Raw genomic sequence first — 27373 nt, forward strand, 5'->3', positions numbered from 1 at the left:
AATTGTTCCTCCACCTTACTCAATATGGTTATACTGTATATAGTATAAATGAGTTTGGTAGTGATTGGCTTCACAAAGTTGAGGAAATCAATAAAATGGAGGATTTAATACTGACAACACAAGGGATGAGTACTACAAACCTTGGAGGATCTGGTACAGGTTTGTCCTTTCTGAAAGAGGGAAAATCTTATTGGGACCATAAACTGCATTGGAATTGCTACTCCTTGCAGATCTGGGCTGGGCACTTGAATAATATTCGTGATCCTTCCCACTTATCCCCCCTTATTGTTCCTTCACCTTATTCAATATGGGTATATATTCTGAACAAAATCATAAACGCAACACTTGTTTTTGCCCCCATTTTTCATAAGCTGAACTCAAAGATCTAAGAACATTCATCCGTGAAGAGAACACCTCTCCAAAGTGCCAGACGCCATTAATTCTTAGCATTTTCTCACTCACGTCAGTTACGATGACGAACTGCAGTCAGATCGAGACCCAGATGAGGACGACGAGCATGCAGATGAGCTTCTCTGAGACAATTTTGTGCAGAAATTCTTTGGTTATGCAAACCGATTGTTGCAGCAGCTGTCCGGGCGGCTGGTCTCAGACCATCTTGGAGGTGAAGATGCTGGATGTGGAGGTCCTGGGCTGGTCTCAGACCATCTTGGAGGTGAAGATGCTGGAAGTGGAGGTCCTGGGCTGGTCTCAGACCATCTTGGAGGGGTAGATGCTGGATGTGGAGGTCCTGGGCTGGTCTCAGACCATCTTGGAGGTGAAGATGCTGGATGTGGAGGTCCTGGGCTGGTCTCAGACCATCTTGGAGGTGAAGATGCTGGATGTGGAGGTCCTGGGCTGGTCTCAGACCATCTTGGAGGTGAAGATGCTGGATGTGGAGGTCCTGGGCTGGTCTCAGACCATCTTGGAGGTGAAGATGCTGGATGTGGAGGTCCTGGGCTGGTCTCAGACCATCTTGGAGGTGAAGATGCTGGATGTGGAAGTCCTGGGCTGGTCTCAGACCATCTTGGAGGTGAAGATGCTGGATGTGGAAGTCCTGGGCTGGTCTCAGACCATCTTGGAGGTGAAGATGCTGGATGTGGAAGTCCTGGGCTGGTCTCAGACCATCTTGGAGGTGAAGATGCTGGATGTGAAGGTCCTGGGCTGGTCTCAGACCATCTTGGAGGTGAAGATGCTGGAAGTGGAGGTCCTGGGCTGGTCTCAGACCATCTTGGAGGTGAAGATTCTGGATGTGGAGGTCCTGGGCTGGTCTCAGACCATCTTGGAGGTGAAGATGCTGGATGTGGAGGTCCTGGGCTGGTCTCAGACCATCTTGGAGGTGAAGATGCTGGATGTGGAGGTCCTGGGCTGGTCTCAGACCATCTTGGAGGTGAAGATTCTGGATGTGGAGGTCCTGGGCTGGTCTCAGACCATCTTGGAGGTGAAGATGCTGGATGTGGAGGTCCTGGGCTGGTCTCAGACCAGCTTGGAGATGAAGATGCTGGATGTGGAGGTCCTGGGCTGGTCTCAGACCATCTTGGAGGTGAAGATGCTGGAAGTGGAGGTCCTGGGCTGGTCTCAGACCATCTTGGAGGGGTAGATGCTGGATGTGGAGGTCCTGGGCTGGTCTCAGACCATCTTGGAGGTGAAGATGCTGGATGTGGAGGTCCTGGGCTGGTCTCAGACCATCTTGGAGGTGAAGATGCTGGATGTGGAGGTCCTGGGCTGGTCTCAGACCATCTTGGAGGTGAAGATGCTGGATGTGGAGGTCCTGGGCTGGTCTCAGACCATCTTGGAGGTGAAGATGCTGGATGTGGAAGTCCTGGGCTGGTCTCAGACCATCTTGGAGGTGAAGATGCTGGATGTGGAAGTCCTGGGCTGGTCTCAGACCATCTTGGAGGTGAAGATGCTGGATGTGGAAGTCCTGGGCTGGTCTCAGACCATCTTGGAGGTGAAGATGCTGGATGTGAAGGTCCTGGGCTGGTCTCAGACCATCTTGGAGGTGAAGATGCTGGAAGTGGAGGTCCTGGGCTGGTCTCAGACCATCTTGGAGGTGAAGATTCTGGATGTGGAGGTCCTGGGCTGGTCTCAGACCATCTTGGAGGTGAAGATTCTGGATGTGGAGGTCCTGGGCTGGTCTCAGACCATCTTGGAGGTGAAGATGCTGGATGTGGAGGTCCTGGGCTGGTCTCAGACCATCTTGGAGGTGAAGATGCTGGATGTGGAGGTCCTGGGCTGGTCTCAGACCATCTTGGAGGTGAAGATGCTGGATGTGGAAGTCCTGGGCTGGTCTCAGACCATCTTGGAGGTGAAGATGCTGGATGTGGAAGTCCTGGGCTGGTCTCAGACCATCTTGGAGGTGAAGATTCTGGATGTGGAGGTCCTGGGCTGGTCTCAGACCATCTTGGAGGTGAAGATGCTGGATGTGGAGGTCCTGGGCTGGTCTCAGACCATCTTGGAGGTGAAGATGCTGGATGTGGAGGTCCTGGGCTGGTCTCAGACCATCTTGGAGGTGAAGATGCTGGATGTGGAGGTCCTGGGCTGGTCTCAGACCATCTTGGAGGTGAAGATTCTGGATGTGGAGGTCCTGGGCTGGTGTGGTTACACATGCTCTGTGGTTGTGAGGCCGGTTGGATGTACTGCCAAGTTCTCTGAAACGCCTTTGGAGACGGCTTATGGTAGAGAAATGAACATTTAATTCACGGGCAACAGCTCTGGTGGACATTCCTGCAGTCAGCATGCCAATTGCACCCTCCCTCAAAACCTGCGCCATCTGTGGCATTGTGCTGTGTGATAAAACTGCACATTTTAGAGCGGACTTTTATTGTGGGCAGCCTAAGGCACACCTGTGCAATAATCATGCTGTCTAATCAGCATCTTGATATGTCGCACCTGTGAGGTGGATGGATTATCTCGGCGAAGGAGAAGCGATCACTAACACAGATTTACACAGATTTGTGAAGAATATTTGAGAGAAAGTGGCCTTTTGTGTACATAGAAAAAGTCTCAGATCTTTGAGTTCAGCTCATGAAAAATGGGGGAAAAAACAAAAGTGTTGTGTTTATAATTGCGTTCAGTGTAATTGGCCTTAAACAAGGTTGTTATGGATCTAGTTAGTTTAATTCCAAGGTATCCCAGTTCCTCTCTACACCATACAAAGGGGAATTCAGGCTGGATTGCTGGTTGTTTTTTTGATATTGTGATGTTCAAAATTTCCGATTGAGCTATGTGAACTGAAATTTGATAGTTTCCCCCAGCACCAATGGGAGAGATAACCTAGGGTTGGCTATATAAAATAATACATCGTCCGCATATGCTGCCAATTTGTACTCTCCCTTCCCCACTTGCACCCCTTTGATGTCTGGATTTTTATGAACTGCTGCCAATAGGGGGTTCTAAGGCCAAAGCAAACAGCATAGGGGAGAGGGCACACCCTTGCCTAGTTCCATTATATAGCTCAAAGGGGAAGGACAAACTACAGTTCACTCTTATTCTCGCCTTTGGGTGATAATAAAAAGCAGAGATCCACCCCATCACCCTATCTCCAATGCCTAAGTATCTCAAAGTCTCCAACATGAAGCTCCAATCAATCCTGTCTAAAGCCTTTTCCGCATCTACCAACAGTAACACGGCCCAGGGTACCCTTCTTTTTTGCTTCGTGGATCAAAACCACTGACTTAAGGCAGTTGTCTCTCCCCTCTCGCCAAGAAAAAAGCCTACCTATTATGTATCCATCTTGGCAATAAGGGTTTAAGTGTCCATTCACACTACCACGACTTGTAGCGGTCCATGCAGTGCTAAAGGAACCGTTCTGAGGGGCGTGGTGGAGTGATGACGGTGTGAGGAGGTGCTCTGTGTGAGCTCCACGCTGCTGCCTCCCTGAGTACACCTGTGTGGCCGGATCCGGTCATGCTTGCCGGTCGGTAACCTCCGAGGGATGCCTGCAAGAGCTCGGGGAAGCTGCCGCCAATCACGGGTGCAAACCCGTAGCCAGGAAAGGTCCACAGCGGGGGAGATAGGGCGCTATTTCCCTTGTTTTTTTTTTTTTTTTTTTCCCCCCCCCCCCCTTTTTTTTTTTTCTCCTTTTTCTTTTTGGGCCCCCTTTTTTTGCCCCCCCCCTTTTATTAATGGAATTTTGGGTTGCTTAAGTACCCCTCGCTCCCTTTTTTTTTTGAGCAAGGAAGGAGGGGAGGAGGTCTGACAGGGGAATAAGGGGGGTGGAGAGGTGGGTTCAGGGGAGAGGTAATTCTGGCTCCCCTTTTTTTTTTTTTTTTGTTGGTTTGTTACCTCCTTCTTTGGAGAGAAGATTTCTCCATGTTTTTTTTTTCTCTCTTTTCTTCTTCCTTATTCTCTCTCCCTTTAGGGGAAGATATGAGAGAATTTTGGGGCGCTCTCTGGATATAATTAGATCTAGATAGACCTTGTATTAATTACCAATTAATTATTACCCCCCTCAGACATCCTCCCCCCTACCTGGGTATAGCTGAGAGATTGGTTAAGTAGAAGGAGAGAGGAGATGTATAATACACAGCACACTTAATATACACGTGGTTGGAATATTTTTAGGCCATATGGCCCTGATTTTTATATTTTATTTATTTTTTTATTTTTTTATTTTTTTCTTCCTTCCCCGTTCTCTTATTTTATTTTAAGAGATATGAGGAACGTATCACTCAAGCACTTAAAAACACTTAAAAATTGTTAGGGATGTTTATCTTGCTCCCCAGGGGGCAGGAAACAACATTTCCCTGGCACCCTCCTATATGTGGGGGTTGATATATTTTTATTTTTATATATATTTTTTTTTTTTTTTAATTCTTATTCACTAACTTATTCACTTTTTGTCTTGGTGTTATTTGCTCTTTTTGATAGAGGTCACAATATTTTTTTTTTTTTTTTTGGCACTAACAATGGATGGTTTGGTTGAGATTTTCAGCAGTAGGAACTTGGGTAATAGGGGGGTGTGATAACCCCCCCCTTTTTTTTTTTTTGCTCTCCTCTCCTTTCTACTTATCTACATGCCGTTGAATGTTTTAAGTGGACCTAAGGAGTTGAAGATAATTAATTGTTGTAGGGTGAGGGGGATGGAGAGTGGGACGGAGAGTGGGAGGGAGAGAGAAATACGTCACAGAGAATATCTGAGATAGGAAGATGTTCATTAATGTGGAGGTAACACCATATCATTAAAGGAGACCAATTAATAGGAGTTGTGTGATAAGGGTAGTGAATGAATAAATAACAATGGAGTACTGGATCCGACCAGACAAAGGGAGGCAGTGAGCTGATTCTCACTCCGTGCATTGCCTCACCACGGACCTTTTTGTAGGTGAACGCAAGACACGCTAAGGAGCGTGAGGGGCGTTTGATATAACAAGGTGTTATTAGTAGGGTGGGAAGGGAGGGTGGGGTGGGGGATTTTGGTTTTGTGGGTTTTTTTTTTTTTTTTCTTCTTTTCTCCTCCTCCTAACTCTGGATATAAAATATAAATCTAAATGGCGACTATAAAATGTATAACACTAAATGCAAGAGGTCTGAACATACCTGAGAAAAGACACATGTTACTAAATGATTTAAAAGGGTCCCAAATAGATATAGCATTAGTACAGGAGACACATTTTAAAGAAACCAAAGTACCCATACTTAGAAATAAAGACTTTCCATGGGGGTACCATTCGACAAATAAAGAGGTAAAATCGAAAGGGGTATCTATCCTCTTAGCCAAGAGAATGCCATGGTCTTTACAAGATATACAGACAGATACTGAGGGGAGGTACATCTTTATTAAGGGAACAATAGGAGAGGTGAAGGTAACGTTGGCAAATATATACGCCCCCAACCAGAAACAGGTGAGCTTTCTTACGAAGGTCTTAAATAAACTGGCAGACTTTACAGAGGGACAACTGATTCTGGGAGGAGACATAAATATTCCTTTAAACCCCCTGATAGACACTTCATCAGGATGCTCCTCAGTCCCTTTGAGTAGTAGTAAGCAAATAAGTCAAGAACTATATAAACACCAACTTGTGGACGTATGGCGCCTTACCCACTCCGGGGAAAAAGATTATACGTATTTTTCATCAGTACATAAACTATACACAAGAATAGATTATTTCTTTATCCCTCATAGACAATTACAAGCAATTAAAAAAGTTGAGATTGGGAACATCACATGGTCAGACCACGCACCAGTCACTTTAGAGTATTCACTTTCGGAATCCCTGGCCCTTGGGGGAAGGTTCTGGAGATTGAATGAGAGCCTCTTACAGACACCTGAGATCCTCAGGGACGTAACAGAGGAACTAAAATTTTACTTTCAAACAAATGAAAATCCAGGGGGAGATATAGGGGTCTTATGGGAGGCACATAAAGTTGTGATCAGGGGTGTACTGATTAAACATGGGTCGAGAGTAAAAAAGGAGAGGATGGAAAGATTAGAAACGTTATTCAAAACTTTACACGAGAAGGAGGGTGCCCATAAAAAAGATATGACATTAAAAAACGAGAAAGAAGTGGGGGGCATAAGAAAAGAGATTAATGATCTGTTAGGTTATAAAGCAAAAGCCTCATTACAAAGAAGCCGAAAAATAGGATATGAATCAGGAGATAAGTGTGGGAAATTGTTAGCCAAAGCGGTTAAGGAGATGAAACAGACTACATATATCCCCCAAATATTGTCTCCTAAAGGCAATAAGATAGCGTTACCTAGAAAGATCGCCCAGGTATTTGGAGATTATTATTCGAGCTTATATAACTTAACAGATAACTCAACAACTTTATCAGAAATGGAAGAATACGTAGCCTCTGCCCAGATGCCAAAACTATCGGAGGAAGCAGGCAAGGAACTGGACCTACCCATAGAATTGACGGAGATATTACAAGCCTTAAATAGGATGAAGATTGGGAGGGCGCCGGGACCGGACGGCTTTCCAGTATTATAAGGTATTTTTCCCGATAGTTGGCCCGTATCTATTAAAATTATTTAACGGGGTGGGGCAAGGATCAAGTTTTTGTAGAGATACTCAACGAGCACACATTACAGTTCTCCCTAAAGAAGATAAAGATTTAATGCTATGTGGGAGTTATAGGCCAATATCTCTCCTTAATACGGATTTAAAATTTTTTACAAAGATATTAGCAACCCGTCTGAATCATTATATACAATCATTGATACACTTGGATCAGGTGGGCTTTATAAATAATAGATAAGGGAGAGATAATACCACCAAAGTATTGGATTTGTTATTGGAAATTGATAAATCTCAAAAACCATGTGTCTTCCTAGGTACCGACGCAGAAAAAGCGTTCGATCGCGTGAACTGGAAATTTATGATAGCGACATTGAAACATATTGGGCTGGGAGAGATTATGATACAGAGAATCCTTTCTATATACGCTGACCCAACAGCCCAAGTGAAAGTAAATGGGATTCTATCGGACCCTTTTAAGATTAAAAACGGTACGAGACAGGGATGTCCCCTATCCCCCATCCTTTTTGTACTGTCCCTAGAACCATTCTTATGTAAAGTAAGACAAAATTTGAATATTAAAGGGGTACAAATGGGAAAGGAACAGTACAAAATTTCGGCGTATGCAGACGATTTGATATTTACATTAACAAACCCGACAATATCCCTACCTAATTTAATTAAGGAATTTGAACAATACGAGTCCATGTCAAATTTAAAAATAAATTTCAATAAGTCAGAAGCAATGGGGATAAGATTGCCTAGAAGTGCACTACAAGTATTGAAACAAAATTTTAAATTTAAATGGGCAGATAAGGCAATAAAATACTTGGGAACGTATATACCGGCCAACCCTGATTTGGTATACGAATTGAATTTCAAACCTCTTTTGAATACAATTGGTTCTAAACTAGAAAAATGGAAGACGGGCTTATTCTCTTGGCTGGGGAGATGCAATCTTATTAAGATGTCTATCTTACCCAGATTTTTATATTTACTCCAGACATTGCCAGTAAAGATTCCGATAGGATATTTCAAACAGATAAACTCAATATTTATAAAATTTATATGGGCAAATAAGAAGCCGAGGATTTCAAGACAATTACTTACATTGCCAAAAAAATATGGAGGTACAGCGATACCAGATATTCAAAAATACTATTATGCCTCACATGTCAGGAGGCAAATAGACTGGTGCCGCCAGGGGGAATCAAAGTTATGGGTGAAAATAGAACAAACTAATACAAAGGTACCACTATCTAGGGCATTATGGTGTTATGAGAGTTTACCGACAGAATTAAAAGCACACCAATTAATTGGGACAACTTTAAGAATATGCTCTCAAATATGTTTTCAAAAGGACCTTACCTCACATGACTCTCCTCTATATCCTATAATAGGGAACCCGAGATTCACCATGGGAATGGAAGCACAGCCATTTAGGAATCTAGATAAAGCAGGATACTTTCAAGCATCCCACTTTGTGAGAAATAATAAATGGCCGACAATGGAGATATTAATGGAGGAGGAAGGGGAATTTAGACTTCCCTTTTGGAATGCACTCCAACTTTCTCACTTTTTGGGATCTATCCCCAATCCAAAGAAGTATAACCGTCAGCTTACAATGCTGGAAGAATATTGTAGTGAGTCAGAGAATATATCCCATATGTTAGCAAAAATTTATTCCTTGATAAATACCCCTAAAGCAGGACACCATTTATCTTATATTGAGAGATGGGAAAGGGAATTATCTTGTACCTTCTCCACAGAGCAGAGACAACAGATGGTTGATCTTGCTTTTAAATCATCTATATGTACTAAATATCAGGAATTAAATTTCAAAATCTTGACAAGGTGGTACTATACACCATATAAACTACATAAAATAGCAATAAATAATTCGGACAGATGTTGGAGATGCTCGGTGGAAGAGGGTACATTAATACATATTTTTTGGTCATGCCCTAAACTATCAAATTATTGGGGGAAGGTTAGAGAGATAATGCAAAAGTTTTCAGAATTTGAGATCCCGGAAAACCCTGGGTTCTTTCTTTTACAACTTAGCGGGATACCAGGGAAGAAATACAGGAGATCGTTACTATGCCATATGGCAAATGCTGCCCGAGCCTGTATCCCCCTGGGGTGGAAAAAGCAGGAACCCCCAACAATTAATTGCTGGATAGGTAAAATAGAAGAAATAAATAGAATGGAGGATCTGGTTCTGACAGGTCAACATAAGAGGGAAAAATATTTAGAAACATGGGGAGTATGGAACAGGTTTTTAGTAATGAACCAGGGGATGGACAGACTGGATCAGGATATATTGGATGTCGGAGAGATTTAGTAAATAAAGAAACAATACGGAGATGGGGGAGGAGGAAACTTATGTGTTTTTGTTTTCTTTTTTTTTTTTTGTTGTTTTGGGTGGGGTTGATTTGAGTTAGAAAAGAAAGGGAAGGAGATGAATAGCTATTTAACACATAGGATAGCTGGGAGATACGGGAAGCAAGAATGTGAGGGGTGTATTGATCCTATGTCTTCTTGTTATGATGAATTTGTTATCCTACCCGAAAACTTCAATAAAAATTATATTTGAAAAAAAAAAAATAAAGGAACCGTTCTGATAGGAGCGACACAAGTCGCTCCGACTTAGAAAAAGGTTCCTGTACTACTTCGGGGCGACCTGGAGCGACTTGCATAGACATTCATTATATGAAGTCCGTGCAAGTTGCGCCGAAGTCGCGGGGCACGCAACTTCACAGGTCGTCCCCGAAGTCGTGCCGCTTCAGTGTGAACCGGCACTTAGCCTTTCTGCTATGATTTTTGTAAATATTTTTGTATCAATGTTTAGAAGGGAGATTAGTCTGTAGCTTGTCGGTGACGAGGGGTCCTTCCCTTCCTTCAAAATGAGAGTTATATAAGCAAGTAGAGATTCTTCTCTTAAATTCTCTCCTTTCACCACTGTATTGAAATACATACATAATTTAGGGACTAAGATTTTTTGAAACCTTTTATAGTACATGATAGAGTATCCGTCAGGGCTTGGGCTCTTCCCCAGGGCAATGTTCTTTATTGCCCATCTCACCTCTTCATGTTTGATCAGGGCCTCCAAGTCCTCTAACTCCTCCTTAGGGAGGTCAAATTCCCGCAGGTATTTCCCTCACCGCCGGATCTTCCTTTTCCCTCTCACTACCTTCCTTATTCTGTCTGACATTATACAGCTGATTATAGTATGGGTGGAATACCTGAGCAATATCCGGGGATGAGTTTACTTTTTCCCCATTTTTTCATTTTGGAGATATAGGACTTATCGTTTTTTCTTCTTTACAGCTTTTGCTAGCCATTTCACGGGTTTATTTCCCCATCTATATTTTTCTTTCTAGTCTCCCGCTACAGATGAGCCTACCAAGGTCCACCGAATGCAGGATCTAAATAAACAACCCAAATATGTGGTTTTGTCACACTCACAAAAGTAAGTACACCCCTCACATTTTTGTAAATATTTTATTCTATCTTTTCATGTGACAACACTGAAGAAATGACACTTTGCTACAATGTAAAGTAGTGAGTGTACAGCTTGTATAACAGTGTAAATTTACTGTCCCCTCAAAATAACTCAACACACAGCCATTAATGTCTAAACCGCTGGCAACAAAAGTCAGTACACCCCTAAGTGAAAATGTCCAAATTGGGCCCAAAGTGTGAATATTTTGTGTGGCCACCATTATTTTCCAGCACTTCCTTAATCCTCTTGGGCATGGAGTTCACCAGAGCTTCACAGGTTGCCACTGGAGTCCTCTTCCACTCCTCCATGACATCACAGATCTGGTGGATGTTAGAGATCTTGCGCTCCTCCACCTAACATTTGAGGATGCCCCACAGATGCTCAATAGGGTTTAAGTCTGGAGACATGATTGGCCAGTCCATCACCATTACCCTCAGCTTCTTTAGAAAGGCAGTGGTGGTCATGGAGGTGTGTTTGGGGTTGTTATTATGTTGGAATACAGCCATGTGACCCAGTCTCCGAAGGGAGGGGATCATACTCTGCTTCAGTATGTCACAGTACATGTTGGCATTCATGGTTCCCTCAATGATCTGTAGCTCCCCAGTGCCAGCAGCACTCATGCAGCCCCAGACCATGACACTCCCACCACCATGCTTGAGTGTAGGCAAGACACACTTGTCTTTGTACTCCTCACCTAGTTGCCGCCACACACGCTTGACACCATCTGAACCAAATAAGTTTATCTTGGTCTCATCAGACCACAGGACATGGTTCCACTAATCCATGTCCTTACTCTGCTTGTCTTCAGCAAACTGTTTGTGGGCTTTCTTGTCCATCATCTTTAGAAGAGGCTTCCTTCTGGGATGACAGTCATGCAGACCAATTTGATGCAGTGTGTGGCATATGGTCTGAGCACTGACAGGCTGACCCCCCCACCCCTTCTACCTCTGCAGCAATGCTGGCAGCACTCATACGTCTATTTCCCAAAGACAACCTCTGGATATGACGCTGACCACGGCACTCAACGTCTTTGGTTGACCATGGCGAGGTCTGTTCTGAGTGGAACCTGTCCTGGTAAACCGCTGTATGGTCTTGGACACCGTGCTGCAGCTCAGTGTCAGGGTCTTGGCAATCTTCTTATAGCCTAGGCCATCTTTACGTAGAGCAACAATTCTTTTTTTTTCAGATCCTCAGAGAGTTCTTTGCTATGAGGTGCCATGTTGACCAGTATGAGAGAGTGAGAGCGATAACACCAAATTTAACACACCTGCTCCCCATTCACACCTGAGACCTTGTAACACTAACGAGTCACATGACACCAGGGAGGGAAAATAGCTAATTGGGCCCAATTTGGACATTTTCACTTAGGGGTGTACTCACGTTTGTTGCCAGCGGGTTAGACATTAATGGCTGTGTGTTGAGCTATTTTGAGGGGACAGCAAATTTACACTGTTATACAAGCTGTACACTCACTACTTTACATTGTAGCGAAGTTTAATTTCTTCAGTGTTGTCACATGAAAAGATAGAATAACTAATTTACAAAAATGTGAGGGGTGTACTTACTTTTGTGAGATATTGTAACTGTTGTTTCCTCTTTGCTTATTATTTTCTTTCCCTTTCTGTGATGTAATTTCCTCTTCCTCTCGGGTGAGTTTTCTGTATCCTCCCCTACAAGTCGCACATGGAGGCCAGGAAAAGCTAACATTCCTTTTGACCGCCCTAAACACTTGCATATCAAATCTGCCGCATCTTATTGTATTGACTTATTGTTTTCTGCATACAATAAAGACAATCGTCGATGCCAAGTGTTTGGTGAGTTCAGCTATCTGACAAGTTCCTTCATAGAAGTGAGGTCATGAAGAGCAGGACCTGGACTTCTCAACTCTGCGAGACTCAAAAGCCTAAGGAGATGGACCTACTACAGCTTCTTCCCTTCTTCAGTGGGGAAACATTTGTTAATAAATATGTATCCAACTCATCTTGCTCAAGGATCACCAAGGATACGGTGGCAACCTAACAGCCTCTATCAAGAATGCATGTCTGTGGTGACTCGCTAACCGAGGCGAGGACCTTGTTTGGTGGAGGAGGAATGACGACAGTGCTCACTACTTGCTAACCGAGGCGATGACCTTGTTTGGTGGAAGAGGAATGACGACAGTGCTCACTACTCACTAACCGAGGCGAGGACCTTGTTTGGTGGAGTGGGAATGACGACAGTGCTCACTACTCCCTATCCGAGGTGAGGACCTTGTTTGGTGGAAGAGGAATGACAACAGTGCTCACTACTCGCTAACTGAGGAGAGGACCTTGTTTGGTGGAGGAGGAATGACGACAGTGCTCACTACTCCCTAACCGAGGCGAGGACCTTGTTTGGTGAAGGAGGAATGACGACAGTGCTCACTACTCGCTAACCGAGGCGAGGACCTTGTTTGGTGGAGGAGGAATGACGACAGTGCTCACTACTCGCTAACCGAGGCGAGGACCTTGTTTGGTGGAGGAGAAATGACGACATTGCTCACTACTCCCTAACCGAGGCGAGGACCTTGTTTGGTGGAGGAGGAATGACGACAGTGCTCACTACTCGCTAACCGAGGCGAGGACCTTGTTTGGTGGAGGAGGAATGACGACAGTGCTCACTACTTCCTAACCCAAGCGAGGACCTTGTTTGGTAGAGGAGGAATGACGACAGTGCTCACTACTCCTTAACCGAGGCGAGGTCCTTGGTTGGTGGAGAAGGAATGACGAAAGTGCTCACTACTCCCTAACTGAGGCGAGGACCTTGTTTGGTGGAGGAGGAATGACGACAGTGCTCACTACTCCCTAACCGAGGCGAGGACCTTGTTTGGTGGAGGAGGAATGACGACAGTGCTCACTACTCCCTAACCGAGGCGAGGACCTTGTTTGGTGGAGGAGGAATGACGACAGTGCTCACTACTCGCTAACCGAGACGAGGACCTTGTTTGGTGGAGGAGGAATGACGACAGTGCTCACTACTCGCTAACCGAGACGAGGACCTTGTTTGGTGGAGGAGGAATGACGACAGTGCTCACTACTCGCTAACCGAGGCGAGGACCTTGTTTGGTGGAGGAGAAATGACGACATTGCTCACTACTCCCTAACCGAGGCGAGGACCTTGTTTGGTGGAGGAGGAATGACGACAGTGCTCACTACTCGCTAACCGAGGCGAGGACCTTGTTTGGTGGAGGAGGAATGACGACAGTGCTCACTACTTCCTAACCCAAGCGAGGACCTTGTTTGGTGGAGGAGGAATGACGACAGTGCTCACTACTCCTTAACCGAGGCGAGGTCCTTGTTTGGTGGAGAAGGAATGACGAAAGTGCTCACTACTCGCTAACCGAGGCGAGGACCTTGTTTGGTGGAAGAGGAATGACGACAGTGCACACTACTCGCTAACCGAGGCGAGGACCTTGTTTGGTGGAGGAGGAATGACGAGAGTGCTCACTATTTCCTAACTGAGGCGAGGACCTTGTTTGGTGGAGGAGGAATGACGACAGTGCTCACTACTCCCTAACCGAGGTGAGGACCTTGTTTGGTGGAAGAGGAATGACAACAGTGCTCACTACTCGCTAACTGAGGAGAGGACCTTGTTTGGTGGAGGAGGAATGACGACAGTGCTCACTACTCCCTAACTGAGGTGAGGACCTTGTTTTGTGGAGGAGGAATGACGACAGTGCTCACTACTCCCTAACCGAAGCGAGGACCTTGTTTGGTGGAGGAGGAATGATGACATTGCTCACTACTCCCTAACTGAGGCGAGGACCTTGTTTGGTGGAGGAGGAATGACGACAATGTTTACTACTCCCTAAGGACCTTGTTTGATGGAGAAGGAATGATGACAGTGCTCACTACTCCCTAACCGGGGCGATGACCTTGTTTGGTGGAGGAGGAATGACGACAGTGCTCACTACTCCCTAACCGAGACGAGGACCTTGTTTGGTGGAGGAGGAATGACGACAGTGCTCACTACTCCCTAACCGAGACGAGGACCTTGTTTGGTGGAGGAGGAATGAGGACAGTGCTCACTTTAGGCAACTAAAACAGTTACGACAATCTGAAATCAAACAAAAGATGGTCATCTCCATGTATATGTTTAATAAAATCTTTTATTCCAACATTCCACTGGGAAAATAAAACCTTAACTACAGATATGTTGACAAGTTTCAGCCCAGGTGGGCTTTAGTCATAACAGTTATGACTAAAGCCCACCCGGGCTGAAACGCGTCAACATCTCTGTAATTAAGGTTGTGTTTTCCTGTGGAATGTAGGAATAAAGACGATTCTATTGATCATATACACCGATCTACCGATCTTTTGTTGTGGTGCCGTCTGCGGTGATTCTCTCTGCGTTATTCAGGTCAGGCGTAGAGGTCTCATAAAAGGATAGTCACTATTACGACAATTGGAGTTTATTATTATAATTGCATTTTTTTGGGGTAAATATGAAATGTTACAGCTGGAAATGTCATCTTTTCCACTTTCAAGCAGCAGGTGGCGCTCTTCAAGCCTGTCTGTGTAAGATGATAACTACTGCACTGAAACGACCAGTCGTGTCATGGTCTGATCTCCTCTTCTCTTCATCCACAAGAAATATCTAGCTCCTCCCTCATTATGGTGTCTTCTTTTGAAGCTTCTAGTTCATGTGCAGTCTCTGATGTCTATAAAGACTGGGCTTATCATAAAAACTTTTCCCGCACTCAGGGCATGAATACGGCCTCTCGCCTGTGTGAGATCGTTGATGCTTAAGAAGGTCTGATTTATGCATATAACATTTCCCGCACTCAGGGCACGAATGTGGCCTCTCCCCCGTGTGAGATTTCTGATGTTTAACAAGGTCTGATTTATGCATATAACATCTCCCGCACTCGGGACAGCCATACGGCTTCTCACCAGCGTGTGATCTCTGATGCCTGGAAAGAATAGGCTTATCTGAAAAACATTTCCCGCACTCAGGGCAGGAATAAGGCTTTTCCCCAGTGTGTGATCTTTGATGTATAACAAGTACTGATTTCTGTGTATAGCACTTTCCGCACTCGGGGCAGGCATACGGCTTCTCGCCCGTGTGCAATCTCTGATGTCTGTTAAGATGGGTCCTCTGCGAAAAAAATTTCCCACACTCAGGGCAGGAATAGGGTTTCTCCCCCGTGTGCAATCTCTGATGTTTCGATAGATTGGACTTCTGTGAAAAGCATTTCCCGCACTCAGGGCAGGAATAGGGTTTCTCTCCTATATGTAATCTCTGATGTCTGGAAAGATTGAACACATGCGAAAAAAGTTTCCCACAGTCAGGACAGGGAAATTTCTCCTTATCCAAACTTCCGGCAACATCCCCCACTGTACAAGGTTCCACAGAGTCAGAGGGATTCCATGGTCCATGCACACTGTGAAGTCCACCATCCATAGTTGAGATCATTGTCTTTTCTCCTCCACAATCTCCTGTGATGTCCTCATCTTCCATTTTACGACCTGGAGATAAAGTGAGACGATCCTTTGAGGGTTTCTCCATGGCGTGTCCTGGAAAAATATAAAAACATCGTCAATATATCTGAGAGGGTTAGTTCACTTCCATCAAGATTCCATCTGGATTAGGTAGATATGAGTGAGCAGATGTTCTCTGTGGATGTCCCAACCAGCTGGGACTCTTCCCCTCTTCAGTCAAAGGGCCTTTGGTCCTCCTCCCAGATCAATTCTACATTTACACAGCCTTGTCAGAAGAGCAGGAACCAATGGGGACTGGGAGGTTCATGCTCTTTACACAACCACAAGCCTAGGCACTGGGCCATGTGATCTCTGATAGACAAGAGGATCAAAGTTGAGACTTGAAGACCCTTTACCATAGAAGAAGTGACCATAGGCCTAGGCTTCTGGTGATAAGCAGAACTGGAGGGAGCTTGCAGCAGTATGTTACTCCTTACTTTTCATCCCAACAAGACTGGTAATAGAGTTTTATGGTAACATTTAGCTATAAGGCTGCTGGAAGAAGAGGGACCAACCTAAGAAAAGTTCAATCTGTGTTCTCATATCTGTGCTACTGTAACTAGGAGTGACACACAACCTAATACTGCCAGCTGAACCCCAGGACGGGTATCAGTACAGGGAGGGGACTAATATCAACCTCTTATCACTCTGGACTAGGGATGAGCAGTTTAGACCAAACTTTGGCTGTTTAGGCAATGCCCAAGAATTTACCTTAAGGCTATGTACCCCTACGAATGCCCATATATGGAGGGGGCGGTATCTGGAGACCCCCCTTTTTGTAAGAGGGCTTTAATACTCTAATTAACCCCCAGCCTGTAGACCAGTGGGCCAGGGTTGTATGGAAGAGGCACTTGTCCTTATCAACATGGGGACAATGAGCTTTGTCAGGTGGGCTCCTTAGGACCTATTAACCTAGAAAACGGCCAGTACTGATTTCTGACATTCGGCTCCCATTGACTTTAATGGGGTTTGGCTACAGTACCTGAACATTACTCATGTTTGCAGAACCCTCCTCGAACCAAACCCAGGACTGCTCTGTTCATTGCTCCTCTCGGCCAATCAGTGAGGAGTAACAGAGCAGAGATAAGAGAAGAATATATTACGGCTCACCTGTGCTGATCTCTGTAGGAGTGTCCTCCTCTATGAATGTCCCCGTTATTCCATCCTCCTCCGTATATTGCTGATCATCCCTCACATACGTCTCTTCTTCTCCACCCTCAACTTTCATCTTCATCAGATCTTCACCCTAAACCAACAGAATGGCAGAAAATAACATCTGTAACATAGAAGTATTTATGATGTGAGATCACATAGAAAATATCATCTTGTAGAGTCCACACATCGTCTCCACATGTCAGAGTGTTCAATCACTTTATGTTCCCGACCCTCAACTCCACCTACCTGATGATGGTGGGGGATGGTGTGACCTTCCTGTGTGGAATCCCGGGAATACAGAGGATGGGGACATCTCTCTGGAGGGTTTCTGCTTCTAGGTGGCTCCATCATGATGTCCTTATAGAGATATTTGTGTCCTTCAAAAAGCTCCTCCATCTCACCATACTCTTCATCTTCTTCTTTTACAACAATATTATAATCCCCGAGGTTTCCACTCTGAATATATAATAAAACATTCATTGTAACCAACATGCTTGTGTATAAATCATAACTACCAATAATTATTCCTCATCTACCTGATGATGGTGGGGGATGGTGTGACCTTCCTGTGTGGAATCCCGGGAATACAGAGGACGGGGACATCTCTCCGGTGGGTATCTGCTTCTAGGTGGCTCCATCATACTGTCCTTGTAGAGATCCCTGTATCCCTCAAAGATCTCATTTTTTACATCATACTCCTCATCCTCCTCTTTATACTCTTCTTTAACAACAATATTATCATCCCCGAGGATTCCACTCTGAATATATAAGACAGTCAATGTAACTTACATGCTTGTGCATAAATCATAACTGCCAATAATTGTCAATCGTCTACCTGATGATGGTGAGGGATGGTGTGACCTTCCTGTGTGAACTCCCGGGAATACAGAGGACGGGGACATCTCTCTGGTGGGTTCCTGTAGCTGGGTGGCTCCACCATGGTGTCCTGGTATAGATCTTTGTGTCCTTTTAAAATCTCTGATTTATCCATCACCTCATCCTCCTTTCGCTCTTCTTTACCCTGAACTTTAGAATTTCTCAGATTTCCACTCTGAATATATAATACAAATGACATCAGTGGTAACAATGCAGATAATGTACAGATCCTAATGATACTATCAGTGATTGTTCCTCATCTACCTGATGATGGTGGGGGATGGTGCGACCTTCCTGTGTGGAATCCCGGGAATACAGAGGTCGGGGACATCTCTCTGGTGGGTTCCCATTACTGGATCCATCTGTAGGAAACACACACACTGACTGAATACATTGTTTCTATGTGTTTATCAGATGATGGGGGATCTAGGTGGAGCCTCCGTACTGCTCTCTCCTTTACAATAAAGTCTCCTCTTACCCGGTGATGTGAGGGGCGGCTGATTCTCCATCATGACGTCCTTGTAGAGATCCTTGTGTCCTTCTAAATACTCCCACTCCTCCATGGAGAAATAGACAGTGACATCCTGACACCTTATAGGAACCTGACACACACAATGATACAGTCACCATCCAGACACATCCCTTGTCTGTTACTGGATAATGTCCCAGAATTCCCAGCACCGCTCACCTCTCCTGTCAGCAGCTCCATCATCTTCTTGGTGACTTCTAGAATCTTCTCCATGTTGTGTCTCTCAGGTTTTAGGGAGTCACATGGAGGCACTGTGATGGTCATATGATCACCTGACTTCAGGAGAGGAAATCTCTGTATTGGAGAACCAATGAAAATATTGTGTTAGAATCCCAGAATCCTCCTCACCTCTCCGGTCAGGTCTGTGTTTTATTAATAATAAACTAGCAAAAAAATTTGGGGGAGCATACCCATGTATTTCTAAAGCTGCTGCAGCTATGAACCAAAAGACATGTATATTAAAAAAGAATAGCGCACACATGCAAAAGAAATTACTACCAAATCTGAAGACAATCCATAAATAAAAATGGGGGTTTGGTCCCACCATATGGCCATATCGTGCTCAAGCCCACCACTGCGTCAAAGTACCCCATTATCAGTGGGTCCTACACTATCCATGAAAAAGAGATGAATCCAGCCTTTCTAACCCTTGGAGATAATACTCCTTGCTAGGAAAGATGTGTAAATGCACTACAGGGGACTCCTCCTATATCCACTTGATAGTGGACACTGATAGAGTACAGGTGTGTGTGGGGGGTGGGTGAGGGTTGCTCAACCTCGATAGTCTGGTCAGACCGAATACATAATAAACAAGCAAAACATTTTGCCCATGTATTTCTAAAGCTGGTGCAGCTATGAACCAAAAGACATGTATATTAAAAAAGAATAGCGCGCAAATGCAAAAGACATTTTTACCAAATGTGTTTTATTAATAGAGAATGTCATGTGACCTCCCAGAATCCTCCTCACCTCTCCGGTCAGCAGGTAGATGATCTCCAGGGTGAAGTTTAGTATCTTCTCAGTCATGTGACTCCGGTCCTCCTCCATCCTCATTGGTCATGCGATCTATACAGGTTTCCTGTATACCAATAATTGATAACAGACAATTATCTGGACTGTACTGGTTGTAGGTTCGGGATGTATGAGGGTTTCTATCATGGAAGAACGGTCCCCAGTGGGATTACACACAGAGGAACATTCAGCTTAGTTTTCCCTTTGTTTTCGGGATCTGGGAGCCTCTTACCCTTTGGCCTTTATGCCTATATAAAACTTCTATCCTCTACACATCTACAAAATAAAGAGAATGTTCCGGCCCCGTAAGAGGGGAAATGTTCTGACCCTGAAGGGGTAATCTACGTTTCCACAATATATATATGTGTGTATCATCATCTGCTGGAGATAACAGACGTCACAGTGACTATGGAGGAAGAGGACGAAACATGACGGGGGGGGGGGGGGGGTTACTGGGTGCAAAAAGAAAATAAGATCTTATTACCTCCTCTGCTGCCACTTTCAGCAACGTCTCCTCGATATTTCCTCCCAACTCACCTCTCACCCGGAACTTTCTATTTATACCTGACATCACTTCCTGTCTCTACCTGACATCACTTCCTGTCTTCCATAGAGAATTCCTGTCTAGGTAGAAGTGAGATCACCATCTTGTGGAGCTCAGAGGAACTGCAGTCCTGAGAAACGTCTCATAGTGTCAATGTGAGGAACTCAGAGTGCAACCAGAGGAAAATTATTATTATTATTATATAGGATTTATATAGCGCCAACAGTTTGCACAGCGCTTTACAATGTGGGGGAAGACAATACAGTTACAGTACAATTCAATACAGGAGGAATCAGAGGGCCCTGCTCGTTAGAGCTCACACAGAACTTGATGTTCCAGCATTTGTTGGAAAATTTGGGTATACTGGAGGGGTGGCAATAGGACACAGCACATAGGAAAAGTCCGCAGGGCAGCAGTATGGCACATAAAGAAAAAATGATCCTTAGGACAGTAATATGGCACATCTAGGAGTACCAATCCACAGAGTGGCAATATGGCACAGCAAAGGGAGCTAGTCCACGGAGCAGCAGTATGGCACAGCAAAGGGAGCTAGTTCACAGAGCAGCAAAGAAGAAGCAGGTGACAGGGTGACAATATGAAGCAGCAAGGAGGAATAACATATGAAAGGGTTCAAAGAGTTACGCTGCAGATATTTACTTGTCCTGGGTAGCTGGTGTAGTAGTCTTGGTATCGGGAAGGGGGGGGGTCCAAGCAGGGTACTCTGTGGGAGACTCTGGGTTCACCACAGCAGGTGTCTAAAAGGTAGGCAGGGTAATCCATGGACACTGGGTACAGAGCAGTAGGTGTCTGCTGTGGGCTTTGTGCACATGGCAGAAGGTGTCCGAAGAGAGGACAGAGTGGGAGAGGCAGCTTCTGCAGGCTTGACTGTAATCTGGGTCCTCACATTCACAGGCAGGGGTGATGGCACAGGAACTCTGTCCTCCCAAGCCTAGGTAGATATACCTAAGTCAGGGCATGATCCAGTGGCCCAGAAACCCGAAGCTCAACATTGGATTGCCCAGACAACAGGCTTTGCCCAATTCTTGTGTGGCAACATTAGGCATGCCGCCGAGGGTGAACTTTTATTCTCCAGCGGAGTACAGCCTAGGAAGAGTGGGCTGAGTCTGTACCCTGTCTGCGGCCAAGGTGAGGGAATCCACACTCTGGTTGCAGCAGGGAATCTGATAGCCTGGCGCCTCGCACAAATGAGGTGTGAAGTGGTGGTAGCTGTGTTCGAAGTACCAGGAGCTGCTCGCATGTCTCCCCGCATGTATGTGGTGTGGGGCAATGGGAGATGTGTGGGGGAGTGGAGGGGGAAGCCAGTGTCCGGGATGGTGCAGGACAGTCCTGTGATTTTGGCAATTGTTCTAATGTGTCTGCTTCTTGCAGGTTTTTTTTTTTTTTTATGTTCCCCAAAACCATCTATACCAGACCCTAATAAAGAACAAGGGTCTGGTATGTATTCATAGGGGGGAACCCCATACTCTTTTTGTGTAAGGTCTCCAATTAACATCCATACCAGACTCTTATGTAAGATAAGGGTCTGATATAGATGAAAGAATTCCTCGGCCTTCTTGTTGACTTCACTATGGTTTGGATTCGGCACCTGAACTTCAGCAACGTTCTCTGAACAGAACTCAGGTACATTCAGCTTCTAGTTAGGAAGAGGCAGAGTAGGCTTCCCTGGAAAATTAGTCTTCAGGGATCACCTAAAAGTGGGCAGTGTAGGAGATAGGCAGACAGATCGGAGTAGGGAGCTTCAGAGGATGGGAAAGGCTCTAGAGAAGTCCTGGATAAGTGAACTAGCAGCATTCATTAGACTGAAACAGGATAGCTGGCATAGGGGTAGGCCAATGAGTAGGGAGTGCAGATATCTGAGACGAGATTACAACGTCAGCGGTACTTCAGGTTGTTTACTGAAACAACAGCAGAGGATGATGCTGCAATGCTTTTGGTTCAAATAACAGTCACCAGAGCAAACGGGTGCCAGAATCACAGTGGCAGCACTGTCATAGCGTCCATTCAACAAAAAATCGGCAGCTCAGTGTTCCTTTTGACAGTAATAGGCAGTGGCAAGCTGTGTTAATTTCACGTCACTGAAATGTTTCGTCAGCGGCATTTTTACAGTCATGAAAACGAAACGAAAAGTACAGCATATTTTCATCCACTGACGTAAACTATGATGAGAATCAAATCCGTTTTCATTAATGAACGAAGAGAAACTCCACCTGCTTCCCCTCCCAGCAAGCAAGCGAGTTGAAGCCACGGTGTGCACTGTCCGTGATGACTGCCAGAGACCAGAGCAGCCCTACACATTACAGGCAGGCCTCCCGAGTCCCAACTCACGAGACAACTGCCCACGTCCAGAGCAGAGAGCAGACTGTTAGTGTGTAGTACTAGTGTACATTACAATTACAGCAGGCCTGAGGCCTCCCCACAGACCACTGTCCATCCAGAGCACTGTGTATTATTACAGGCATCCTCTGACCACTATCAGTGGCATCCAGAACACTGTGCTTTGCAGGCCCTCCCTTAGACTTGAGACCACCATCCAGCACTGTGCAGCAGTACAGGCCTCCTCTGACCAGTGATCACTGGCATGGATGCATCCAGAGCACTGTGCATTATTACAGGCATCCTCTGACCACTGGCAGTGGCATCCAGAGCACAGTGCATCACAGGCCCTCCCTTAGACTTGAGACCACCATCCAGCACTGTGCAACAATACAGGCCTCCTCTGACCAGTGATCACCGGCATGACGGCATCCAGGGCACTGTGCATTACAGGCCGTCCCTCAGACCTGAGACCACAATCCAGCACTCTGCAGCATTACAGGCCTCCTCAGACCACCGGCATGGCGACATCCAGAGCACTGTGCATTACAGGCCATCCTTCAGACCTGAGACCACCATCCAGCACTGTGCAGCATTCCAGGCCTTCTCTGACCAGTGATCACCGGCATGGCGGCATCCAGAGCAATGTACATTACAGGACATCCTTCAGACCTGAGACCACCATCCAGCACTGTGCAGCATTACAGGCCTTCTCTGACCAGTGATCACCGGCATGGCGGCATCCAGAGCAATGTACATTACAGGACATCCTTCAGACCTGAGACCACCATCCAGCATTGTGCAGCATTACAGGCCTTCTCTGACCAGTGATCACTGGCATAGCGGCATACAGAGCACTGTGCATTACAGGCCACCCCTCAGACCTGAGACCACCATCCAGCACTCTGCAGCATTGCAGGCCTCCTCAGACCACCATTCAGAGCACTGTGCAAGCTGCGGGAGGTGGGGGGATGGCGTCCCCTCCCACTGCTTGTAAAAGCAGTCCAGCAGCTAGTTACTCGCTAAGATTGCTTTTACAAGAGGGACGACCGCCGGTTTTAAAAAACAGTACCAGTGGGATGCCTGTAGTTGCAGGCATCATTCTGGTATAACCAATGAAGTCCAGCGACGTACCAGTAACGGTCACGGTCTTGTTTATTGGTTTTCTGCTAGCTTTTGGCCAGTGCTGCACCACAATAAATTGTACCCAAATGCAATTTTTTTGTCAAGATGCCCATTCCTGCCCTCCACCAGGCTGTGCAGTGGTCATGTTTCTTTTTTGCAAGTCAACATCAGTGACCACATGACCATAGACACTGGATTTTGCATGCAGGGCCAGGAACTATATGTCACCTTCCTAGTACAGTGGGAAAATAAAAGAGTGTCTGAGAAGAATGCAGGATGAGGGACAAAACTGGAACCGGTGGTGCTGCCCAATGTCCTGTGCCTTGGTGATGGTGACAGCATGGTCAACTCTCCTCCCTTCATAATAGCCTCAACTAATGACTTCTTTAGAACCTCTAACACCCCAAAGTCCATGCTATGTCACAGGCAAAAATTATGTCACACTGGACCGCAGCTGGTATGCCTTGGGGGGGACATGGGCTACACTGGACCATGGACTCTAAAGGCTCTTCATGGACAATCAGGCTGGGAGATGGCTGCCACCCACGTCAGCTTGTGCCAGCCCACGTTGTGTGTGACAATGGCACCAACCTGCTGGCTGTCCTTTGACTATGAAATTTTACACACGTGTATCTTGCTTGGCACAAGTCCTGAGCATGTCGGTTTAGCAGTTCCTTGTTAGGTACCCATGCTTTCAGGGTGCCCCATGGTAGGCCAGGATAATGTATGGCCAGTTGGCCACTTTAGGCAGTTCTCCTGGCCAAATTCCAGCATCCTAAAAAGCTTTTGCCAACTGCCTGATATGTGAAACACCTACGCTCCGAAACTTCACCACATTGGCCATACTGCATCAGTAACACTGGACCATCACCACACTAGGGGCTCCTAAATCAGGACACATGCAAAATCTTATCACCTTTTCGAAAAGAGGGAATGGTGAACTGTAATGAGGTGCTCTTGCTGGAGCACACAATGCATGGTTTCCCAACAGAAATAAAAAAATAACGTTAAATAGGAGAACATTATGTCTTAGAGAAGAAAGGGAAAGCTTCCTATAGGACTCAATATATAAAAGCTCCTGGACATTGTTCTAAATCAGGGGTCTCCAAACTACGGCCCTCCAGTTGTTAAGGAACTACAGTTCCCATCATGCCTAGTCATGTCTGTGAATATCAGAGTTTTACAATGCCTCATGGAACATGTAGTTCCGCAACAGCTGGAGGGCCGTAGTTTGGAGATCCCTGTTCTATATCAAAACAGGAGGCACGATGGACATGTTTTTGGGAAACGTGTGCTATTCTTATCAAAACCCTGATGAAGGGGTAGTATTTAGTCCCTAAAACATGTTGGATTTTTATGATTTCCCAATTTTATCACCAATAAATCTTTACGGACTCCTAAGATTAGATTACTGACTGGTGCTTTTTTTTTTTTTGGCCATCTCACTTGGATTTCTCGATAGAGACCTTTTTCCCTATTTAGGCCCAGGGCTCAGATCTTTTGTCCATCAATCAGCTAGCATTACCCTTGGCAGCTCCACCACAAAGAGGGGAGCCTCCAAAATATGAAAAAAAGGCCTCCACTGAGAAATCCAAGTAACGGAGGGCGTGGCCTGGCTCGGGATGCAGTGAGACGTAAGTAGCTGGAGCTCTGTCAGCCTCACATCCTAAATCGCATATCCTGCACCCTCACGGCACACCACGGCACCCCGCTTTCTCCCGTATCTCCTCAGACCTCCGCTGAGCATGTCACCGCCGAAAAAGAACTCGGAGGCCGCCACTAAACTTGACAAATACCGCCGGCAAGCCGGCGAGGCCTCAAACCAAGATGGTGCCGACCCGGGCATGGATGCAGGACCAGCGGCGGGGGCTGTTTGATCAAGGAAAAAGTGACCGCACTCCGAAATTGAAATCAAACAGGAGTGTATTTATTCCACATCAAACATAGGCATCAAAACTTCAAATTGTGAGGTTGAATCAACTTGGTAATGAGTAAGCGACATTTCTAGTCGTGAAACTCGTCTACCTATTGTCCTATGTCTCACAGTTTGAAGTTTTGATGACTATTTTTGATGTGGAATAAATACACTCCTGTTTGATTTCAATTTCGGAGTGCGGTCACTTTTTCCTTGATCAAACAGTTACCGGATTACGGATCCGACCAGCACCTGATACTGTCTCACCTGGAGCGGTCACATCTCAGTTTGGATTCCAAATATATCTCAGCGGCGGTGCTGGAGGCGATCTCCACCTTGCCAGGCCACGCTAACATCCAAAATAGATGAAGAAATCCAAGTAACATGGACTAAAAGAGCACCCGTCAATCCCTATTTTTTTCCTTAATTTTGGGCCACGTTCACACCACGTTTCTCGGGGTTGCAGTTCCCCTGAGCTCCACAAGGTGGTGATCTCACTTCTACCCAGACAGGAAGTCTCTATGGAAGACAGGAAGTGATGTCAGAGTATAAATAGGCAGTTCCAGGTGAGAGGTGAGTTGGGAGGAAGTAGAGAGGAGACATTGCTGGAAGTGGCAGCAGAGGAGGTAATTATTATAATAATAATATTATATTCTATTTACACCCAGTAACCCAACCCCCCCCCCCCGTCAAGTTCCGTCCTCTTCCTCCATAGTCACTGTGACGTCTATCTCCAACAGATGATGATACACACATATATAGAATAGTTGAAAAGAGTATTTCATCCTAATCAAAGTACATGTAATCAATACATCTACATGAACCCACCATCCCCCGCACTTCATAAAAGTTTTATCATGTATTAGGAAAGACTGATAAGGTGAGAGGGTCATTGGTGGGAAAGGTACACATCTGAAGAAACCGTACCGGCCATTCCGTTCCATGGAGGAGTGGGAGTATTTAGAAGGACACAAGGATCTCTACAAGGACGTCATGATGGAGAATCAGCCGCCCCTCACATCACCGGGTAAGAGGAGACTTTATTGTAAAGGAGAGAGCAGTACAGAGAGTCCACCTAGATCCCCCATCATCTGATAAACACATAGAAACAATGTATTCAGTCAGTGTGTGTGTTTCCTACAGATGGATCCAGTAATGGGAACCCACCAGAGAGATGTCCCCGTCCTCTGTATTCCCGGGATTCCACACAGGAAGGTCACACCATCCCTCACCATCATCAGGTAGATGAGGAACAATCACTGGTGGTTATGATTTATACACAAGCATGTTTGTTACAATGAATACCTTTTTATGTATTCAGAGTGGAAGCCTTGGGGATTTTAATATTATTGTTAAAGAAGAGTTTACAGAGGAGGATGAGGAGTACGGAGTGATGGAAGAGATTTCAGTACACAAGGATATGATGGAGCCACCTAATACCAGGAACCCACCAGAGAGATGTCCCCATCCTCTGTATTCCCAGGACTCCACACAGGAAGGTCACACCATCCCTCACCATCATCAGGTAGATGAGGAACAATCACTGATAGTATCATTAGGATTTGTACATTATCTGCATTGTTACCATTGATGTCATTTTTATTATATATTCAGAGTGGAAACCTGAGAGATTCTAAAGTTGAGGTTAAAGAAGAGATAAAAGAGGAGGATGATGAGGATGGGGTGATGGAGGAGTTTTCTAAAGGACACGAGGATCTCTACAAGGACGTCATGATGGAGCCACCTAGTAGCAGAATCCCACCAGAGAGATGTCCCCGTCCTCTGTATTCCCAGGATTCCACACAGGAAGGTCACACCATCCCTCACCATCATCAGGTAGGTGGAGTTGAGGGTCGGGAACATAAAGTGATTGAACACTCTGACATGTGGAGACGATGTGTGGACTCTACAAGATATTT

General features: G+C 45.5%; 2 protein-coding genes and 1 long non-coding RNA gene across 3 annotated transcripts in view; all 3 read right to left on the reverse strand.

Annotated features, from left to right (window-relative positions):
* The window catches only part of LOC309564458 (uncharacterized protein), a 1566033-nt gene that overhangs the window by 200355 nt on the left and 1338305 nt on the right, over positions 1-27373 (reverse strand). The gene's annotated exons all lie outside the window — the stretch shown is intronic.
* LOC309563993 (uncharacterized protein) overlaps positions 1-27373 on the reverse strand; it is a 132387-nt gene that overhangs the window by 8623 nt on the left and 96391 nt on the right. Inside the window, exon 3 of the mRNA XM_082268621.1 lies at positions 15124-16001. Within this exon, the coding sequence (XP_082124747.1) occupies positions 15124-16001 (878 nt within the window). The remainder of the gene's footprint in view (positions 1-15123; positions 16002-27373) is intronic.
* Positions 22625-23355, reverse strand: LOC309563041. The gene is made up of 3 exons (XR_014225703.1): positions 23299-23355; positions 23087-23126; positions 22625-22658 (listed from the first exon to the last, which is right to left on the reverse strand). It is a non-coding gene; the product is annotated as an uncharacterized lncRNA (long non-coding RNA).

Source organism: Pelophylax lessonae, assembly GCF_965119305.1.
Source record: "Pelophylax lessonae genome assembly, chromosome: 9".
NCBI lineage: Eukaryota > Metazoa > Chordata > Amphibia > Anura > Ranidae > Pelophylax > Pelophylax lessonae.